Here is an 8,824-nt window from a genome sequence, read left to right as displayed (position 1 = left end):
GCGGGCTATTTTACTCTTCCTTCTGTGTGGTCTTCTGTTGTCTAATTTTTAGATCGATACAACACAGGTACTTCAGCAGCGTGCAGCAAGCAATAATACCAAAGGTGTTCGATACATCAAAATCAATTTAATTTTATATCTTGAACAAGTCATAGACCAGATAAGGCCATTTTTGTCGCTTTCTTAATGCACTCTTTACTTGTAATACTTATAGCCAGCCTCCAACCTTAGTATTTCCACAAAGAATGTTCAATCTGAAATTCCTTTTTATTTTTACACGGATTCTATTTTGTAATACAATTGAAATGATAAGCTCAGGTCCAAGCTTTAACGTTTGATCAACGTCGAGGTGCATTATTTTTAATGCGCAAATAAACTGCTAGCTAGCCAATGTCTAATTTCAAAGTTGCCTCCTTACCATTCCATGTTAAAAAATATAAAAATAGGTTTCAACAATGGCAATTACTCAACCATGAAAATGTCTGCTGATGGTAGACAAAGTGGCGATTGTTTATAACTAGGGTTAAAGTATGAATTTAATAAACTGAAGGCCATTCCTACCTGACAAGTGGAGAAAATCTATTTGAACTCACACTACAATGTAAATTCCGGTGTATTCATTTCTAACATTACTACAGCTGCACTTAAATGTTTGTGAATTATTTCTTGTCATGTGCAATAATACTTGATGGTCTATTTTCCAGGCTTTAAAGAAGAATATCCCATTATGCTAATAAACATGAAACCTTTCTGAATTTTTGATAGTCTATTTTGTGCTTTCTGGCACAGCCAACACATCTTTGGAAACATAGTCTGGGAACTCCCTTGGATCACATTTCGCGTTTTAAATGATCTAAAATAGGCTTGTGTATATGTAGAGCTCCGTTTTCAGTGTTCACGTCATACTTATATTCTCTGTATCCTTAGCAGATGTATAACCGTGTTACCTTATAGCCCTGTTATTGTATACCGTTACTGTTCTTGCCTCAGGTATGTAGCTTCTATTTACTTGACAATTACTCCACTTGTTAGTCTTAGGATGTGTTTTTTTTACCAAATACTGGTAAAACTTTGACCTACATTTTCTCCAATCGTGTAACTGCAGAGATGTATATAAGCTTCAAACTGTCCAGACAAAGGGTGCAAGAACATAAGGAACTGTCAACGCAGAAAAGAGGATCCTCGTATAAACACTGCCTTTGACATACTTTTGGTAATGGTAAGTTTCAAAATTCTTGTTTATTTGAAATTATGTATATTAGTATAATATCATGCAGGTTTAAAAAATGTGTATTGTGGTATTATAAAATCAAAACAAAACGTAAATTAATCAAATGTTAGCTTTAGACAACTAGATCGCCTACACTGTAAAGTTGAAGTATGCTTCATATTCTTAAGAATAACCAAAATGAATGCAATATGTCATTTGCTTAAAGTGGAGCTGGCAGAATATAAAGGTTTTTATGTGGCCGTAGGTTAAGGTTAAGGCTCATAACAATTGCCGTATGAATGGACTGCCTGAAAACACCATTTGATCTTTCGGCTTTTTTGTGTGTTTTTCAAAATACTCATGTGGTTGTTAAAGCTAGTTTAAAGGTAGAAGTGTCTTTTCGGAGAGAACTCGTATGAGTTTGTGTCGCAATTATTCCACTTGTTAATTATCAACTGGTACACAAACTGTTAAAATATATTTTATCCTTTGATTATTTAACGAATGGAGTCCAAAGTGTTTTTCTTGGGTCCCCAATGAGCGTTGATTTTGGCAAAACTGTGTTTCTCTTCATCTTCCTTTGCATGTCCAACTGAAATGTTCCGCGGCTCTCTTTCTTTTACATGAACAGAGGATCTTTCACAAATGGGCGTCCGTGCGCAGTGAACCAGCAAAGGTTCGAGGGGCCCAAATACAAGAACGGAAACAGGGGCCTTCTGCTCTTGAATAAAGGTGGCCATAACGGGTGCGCTGTGCCCTCGCATACCTGGACCAGGGTGTCAATGCACTTCTTCCATTAATGATACCTGCAGGTTCCCAAGTTCCATTTCCTCTTGCTATTTCCTCTCCCATCCTCCCTTATCTCGGTCCTTTCACCCTTCCTCCTCATTATGACATCCTCTGTCTTTTCCCCTTCTGGCACTCCCTCATTCTTATCGCGTTCCTCCCTTCATGTTTTTCTTCTCACTCTTCTAATGCTCCTCTCTTTATTTTCCCCTTCGCTCTCTCCCTCAATCCAGCGTATCATTTCCCTGCTATCTACAGCCTACCACAACCTCCCCTTATTCTACCTGTTCTATTCTTATTTCTGGTTCCTTTCTCTTGCTCTTTTCTATTTTGCCTCGTCGTTATCCCCTCCCTTTCCCATGTTCTTTCTCCTTTCACCCTTCCCTGTCATTTGAATCCTTTCCTCTCTTTTCTGTTATTCTCATTCCACTCCCAGGTAATCCCTCCACCCTGCATGCCTCTTCCCTACGAGTAAACAGTGCCAGGATCGAGGCAGGTTGTTTAAATAATTCAGAGCAGGCAACTTGAAGTGAGCCCCAACATCTCTGAGTCCTGGAGCCACCACGTCCTCCTGCACCACTATGTGTTTGAGGTTTATGTTGTCAAGCTTTCCAAGCATCTTATTCTAATTTAGTTGTGAAATCCAATATATCCGGTAACCGGGTATAGGAAGGGCGCTCTACTGAGTATCTGGGTCACAGTATAGATACAAATGATATTCAAAACATATGCTCCCAGGCGGAATAAGAGTTGGTTACCAAACAACACTACCTCAGCCTACATATGCAGGCAGTAATACATACAAAATAGAACCTCCCCGAGCACACAAAGAAGTAATTCTTATTAATTTTCAATGTCCGTAATGTTATTCTTCCTCCGTCCAAATCGTATTTCCTTCAATTGGTACAGCACTCCAGTCCATATATCCAAATCGTATAGTATAATGTATTCATCCAACAAGTTAGTAGTACAAGAAGGATTTAAGGATTGAGAGTTGTGCGGGGTGTTACTAGTTCGGACTAGAGTACATTACTTGATTTTGGAATCTATATTTCAGCCCTGAAGAAGGTTATGTTGCTGGATTTAGCAAGACAAAACACGTGTTGGCTTCCTAAGATGGGATTTTTTATTGGATGAATACATTATACTATACGATTTGGATATATGGACTGGAGTGCTGTACCAATTGAAGGAAATACGATTTGGACAGAAGAAGAATAACATTACGGACATTGAAAATTAATAAGTGCTCGGGAAGGTTCTATTTTCTAATCTAGTTGTATTGTAAATGTCCACAGACACATTACAGTTAACAACATGCATAAGAGTTAAGATGAGTGCCATGACTTTAAACAATACTTTTAACAGTCATAGTGATGTAGAGTTGTAAGAAGGGGAAATGGGAAAGATTGGGGAAAGAGCCATAAGGGACAGTTAAATTGATTTGAGGGCATTATTGTTTATTTTCTTCCTACAATGGAAAAGTATTCGACCTGTGAAGTACATCCTAACAGTTACAAACACAGAGTATTTTTAGAACAATGGAGCTCGGGTGGCAAACGCACTCCTTTATAAGGAGCTTATTTTTGAGCGCCCTGCATCCCTTTTGCACAACATAAAGTGGTACATGCGTGGCTCAGGGCTCTCATTAAGATATATGAAGCAATGAAAAGCCGCCTAGTGGCTTTGAGTGGCCTCATCAATCATGAGTAAGGCTACGCAGCGCTTGATGTGTGTTGCAGTGGGTTGATGCTGCCTCTGATTTAAAAAAGCATGTGAACTTGGGGAAGCGCCACATCTGTATGCCTCCCAAGGTGAGGCGCAACAAGGAGAAATAACTTAACTTCTCCTTGTTTTTACCTTTTTTCCTTTTTCCTTTTTCCATGTGTGTCTCATTCTAAAACCCTTACAAAATCAGGCAAACCTGAAGAAGCGCCCAATCCTTATGCCTCCCAAGGTGAGGCGGAGCAAGGAGAAATACCTTTATTTCAACTTGTTTTTTCCTCTTTCTATGTGTGCTGCATTATGCAGCACAGATAGAACGAGGAAAATGCCTCTTAGGATTGTTTTTGTGCAGGAAGGTGTTTGGCCTCTGAGAAACAAGATATTGTTGGACGGCGATGATGTGATAAACTGGACAGAATCACATGGCATGCGGGAGGAATTCTTGCATGTTCAGTTAAAGAAATTCAATGTGCAATCCTTTGCACAGCACAGATGGTTGCCTCGTCTCTGTTCAGTCGTCAATGGCTACATATGAAAGAGAATACACCTTCCTCTCCACCTTTATAGCACCAGCTTTAAAGACCAATTTCAAGTCCAATGGTTTTCTTAGTTTGGCCATAGTAATAACTCTTTGTAAAATAACACTTGATCTGAAAACCATCAAAGTGCTGTAGTAAGAGGTGTTGTTATATTAAGTATTATTACATAACTGAGGGCCTCATATTGAAGTCACTAAATGTTGGCCCCTAACTCTAATCCCCTACATGGGATATTGCTAACTCTGGGAGAAGAATTTACCTAGTATATTAAGTGAGAACCTGAGAGTACCTTTGGAATTAAGGAAATAATAGGGTGCTCGGTATTTCCGCACCCAGTTTCCTTGGTTATCCATCATTTCCCCCACGTTATTTCACTTGTGGACTCTCTGGGTGACACCAGAGTAACCACAGATCTCATTACTCGATAGGGATAGTTAATACTTTATTAACTCAATTGAAATTAAGAGGCCATTCATATTGACAGACACAATGGTACTCATTTAATCTGCTCCCGAAGAATGAAATCTAAGGGTAGCTTGGCAGGATTCATCAGTCGTGACTTCCGATGCAGAAAAAAAGCGATCAGTAAGTCTATCAAAATGTAAGAAATGTTATGAGTTGTCCAGTTAGGGTGGCATGAGGCAGTTCAATCTAAAATGTCACTACCATTTAAAATCGTGTTCCCAGATATGGGAACATACTATCAAAAGGCTTTGCTGTTTTTAAAGTCAAGAAGCAGAAAGCAAGACCGACCCGTCCTACTAATTAGGAATTTCTTGGATAACTTTGCATTCTTTCTTTTTTGATTGGTTATGTCGGTGCAGGAGGGGCACGCTAGATGAATATCAGTCTTGGCTTCTTGCAAAAGAGCAGACCCTCATTAACTAAAAAATTCACATCCCTCTGCATGGGAGCACATTCGAGATGAGAAAGCATGTTTGCCTATCAGATCTCATGGGTTAGAGGCAGCTTTAGATACCAGTCACAAAATGATGGACTTAGAAAGCCTCAGAGCCAAAAAATCTGGCACTTGGAAATGATTAAAATAATTCTTCTTGCCAACTAGAGATTACTCGGGATAACACTGCACTGTTTAGCTCATCTGAGTCATTACAAGTGGATACTTTAAGCACAAATGAGACTTGGACGTACCTGGATGCACCATACCAGCCTGAACAGTTAGGCCATATACCCTATGTAAAGGAAGGTATTTATTTTTTATTCCAAAGAACAGCGTGTTAAATGTCATGTTGATTCAGAAACAAAAGTGAAGAATCCACGGAGGCGATGGCATCTTTTCTTTGGCAATTAGGAATAATAAAACAATAATTCAGGTATGCATGTAAAATTTCGATATGCCTATCAGTTGTTCCTCATATATATATATATATATATATATATATATATATATATATATATATATATATGAAGCTCAGTTCCAGTATCGCACTTGACGTGCACAAAGGAAACCGCACTCCGGGCAGCTGTGATTGCAAGTGTATAGTTTATTACAGCAACAGACGCATTTCGGCGGAAGTGCCTTTTTCGATGTTACCGGCACTCGTGTCAAACACCATGTTATATTAGCATTCAATTTATCAAAATAAAGGAAGGACTTGCGTACCACTTCTAACGTGGGCGCCATTTTGTAACATGTTGTAATATATAAACAATATGTAACAATTACTCATCTTAGAGTTGTTTCATGATTCAACACTTCATTAAATAATGTTTGTGAATCCAACATTTCACTGTAGATGAAAGACTTTGCTAATAGAGCCGTGGATCGGCTAGTATCCTTCCATATATTATCCCAATCGTACCATAGATCAGAATAAACTATGACTAGTCATAGATATCCAGAATGCGTGAACATATTGCTATGTAATAATACATTAATTCATCAGGGTGCATGTCAAAAAACAAAACACAAAACATAATATTCCAGTATCAATTTACATTCATAAGTTTCTCAGCTCATTGCTACTATATAAAAATTAGTTAAGTAACCCAAATCTCCTGTACTGTACTTTTGCCACAAATTTTCAGCCTATGTGGACTGTCAGTTCCTCCCCACAATTTAAACCATGCGGATGTTTGGTGTGTAAGTCAATTATATAACGCGATTCTAATCTGCACAGCTTCTTAAGTCTATCACCACCCCTGGGACTCTGAGCTACATGGTCCAAACCAAAATATTGTAGTTTATTGCGGTCTCTATTGTGATTTTCTGCAAAATGACGCGCAACAGGGTATGCCTGGTCGTTTTTATCAATGGCCCGCATATGTTCTAGCACCCGCATTTTTACTGGGTTAACGGTACTCCCGATGTAACGGAGACCGCACGGGCACAACAAACAATATACAACGAAGGGTGTTGTGCAGGTGATTAACTACATTATCTTTTTGTTGTTGATTCATGCATCTGGTATTTCATATGTCAACACCCTCCTACTGTTTGCGCAGGCCTTGCATTTACTGCATGGAAAAAAGCCCATCATCTGTTTGAGCCCGCTAGGTTTACCAGGCAGTTTGTCAAGGTGACTTTTGACCAAGATGTCTCGCAGGGATCTCGCTCTTTTAAAGGTGACCAATGGTTGAGGAGGAACATCCATGCCAATCATGGTATCTGTTAGGAGGATGGGCCAGTTTTTACGTAGCATTTTCTTGAGATAACTTGCCTCAGCTGAGTAGGGTGTTACGAACCGGAACTTCCCCACCTCATCTGTGGCCCTCTTGCTGCCAGTGAGCAATTGCTTTCTGTCTGTACCTCTCACTTTGTTTAATGTAGTGTCAAGGGTGGATGAGTCATATCCCCTGACTCTAAATCTAGCAATGCTTGCAGCAGCAGCTTTGTCAAATTCATGGTCAGTTGAACAGTTTCTTCTCAGCCTAAGCAATTCCCCATAGGGAATGCTTTGGATGAGTTTGGGTGGATGGCTGCTGCGGGCAAAGAGTATATAAGTAATATATATTCAAAAAACGTTCAGTGTCTCCCAAAAGTCGTGGGATGCAGAGGTTTGAAAGAGAGGGCGTGCTCTCTATTTTATAAAGATAAGTGAGAAAAAAACAAAAGTTGTTTGCCCAAATATTTGCATATTTCGGTTTTCGTCAGTGGAGCAAAAGTTGGTGGGTAGAGTCTGCTCTAAATCCCCACTGTCATTTAACAGAGGAAAATCTGCACCCACATTATTGTTACAACGGAGAGGGCTGAAGGCATCTGGAGCACCTTCTATAACATGCAAAAAACTGGTGCAAGTGGTCAACTCACTGTGCCTCCTTGCTGGCATGAAATGGAATGGTACACATCAGAACTGAAGAGGTTAGAAAGCACTGACAGATCCATTTCCATCCTTCACTTTTTGATTAACATAAAGCCAAGGGGCATATTTACGAGCTCCTTTGTGTCAGCGGAGCGTCACTTTTTCTGACTCTCGGGCGGGCACAATTCAAATTCATATCTCTGTGGCCACGCAAAGCCACTATGCGTTGCTTTGAATGGGCTCATAGATATGGAGTAAGGCAGGGCAGTGCAAGTTGCTGTGTTGCTTTACTCTGCACCCAGTAGGCAATCCATGGGCGTTGTGGTGGGTTTTCCCATGCAACACTCATGGATTTTGATGCTGTGCCAGATTTACAAGATCCTGGACACCTGGGGACGTGTTGAATCCTTATGCCCCCTGTAGGAAAAATCTTGTAAAATGAGGCTCAGGCCTGCCATTGTAGAGCATGTGCGCAGTCTGGGACTGCCATGTCGACTTGGCAAGTGCACCCACTTGCCAGTCCCTAAACCGTGCCTTTTCTACATATTAGTCACCCCTAAGGTAGGCCCAAGGTACTCCTGTGGGCAGGGTGCATTGTATATAAACAGTAGGACATGCCCTGATGTGTGTGGCATGTCCTGATAGTGAACTACAGCCAATTTCGTTTTTCACTATTGCAAGGCTACCTGTTTCCATAGGCCAGAATGGGCACTTTGATTATAACATCTTATAATCGTAACTGACCCAGGGAACAAGGTAGAAAAACTAGTTTAGTATGTCTGAACTCAGAATGGTAAAATACGTTGTTTAATGAGGGTGATTTTTACATTCTGTGTTTGAAAATACCACTTTTAGAAAGTAGGTATTTTCTTGCCTAACCACCCAGTATGCCTCTGCTAGGTTTGTGTATTCCATGTCTGGTTTGTGAGTGACAATGGGCTGTAGAGGGCTTTGGCTCCAGAAGTCTGATGGGTCAGAACTGGGCCGAATGGGACCTGCATTGAATAGAGAGTAGGGGGAGGAGATTTCATTTCATTTGCCTGAGCCTTCATAGAATAGAGAGTAGGGGGAGGAGATTTCCTTTCAGCTACCTGGGCCAGGTCTGCTTTCAATATTGCTGTCTCCACCTCCTGCCAGGAATCTGCACCAGGGAGGACAGACCTGGTTTTGACTAGGTACAGACACTCTCTGCCTCCAGAGAACAAAGGATTTCGTAGAATAAGTGTTGGGTCCCAGAACTTAAGATCACTTCTGTGTATCAAGACATACATTTGCCAAGGAGAGAAACCAAGGACTTTGTC

General features: G+C 40.4%; 1 protein-coding gene across 1 annotated transcript in view; it reads left to right on the top strand.

Annotated features, from left to right (window-relative positions):
- Window positions 1-1,101: 1,101 nt before the first annotated feature.
- LOC147697847 (zona pellucida-like domain-containing protein 1) overlaps window positions 1,102-8,824 on the top strand; it is a 496,253-nt gene continuing 488,530 nt past the window's right edge. The window contains exon 1 of the mRNA XM_086934524.1: window positions 1,102-1,219. Coding sequence (XP_086790650.1) covers window positions 1,217-1,219 — 3 coding nt within the window. The 5' untranslated portion in view covers window positions 1,102-1,216. The remainder of the gene's footprint in view (window positions 1,220-8,824) is intronic.

This window comes from Lissotriton vulgaris, chromosome 8 (assembly GCF_964263255.1).
Source record: "Lissotriton vulgaris chromosome 8, aLisVul1.2, whole genome shotgun sequence".
In the NCBI taxonomy this organism is placed as follows: Eukaryota; Metazoa; Chordata; class Amphibia; order Caudata; family Salamandridae; genus Lissotriton; species Lissotriton vulgaris.
The sequence above is the reverse complement of the archived record's forward strand: the minus strand, read 5'-3'. Positions and strand labels throughout refer to the sequence as shown.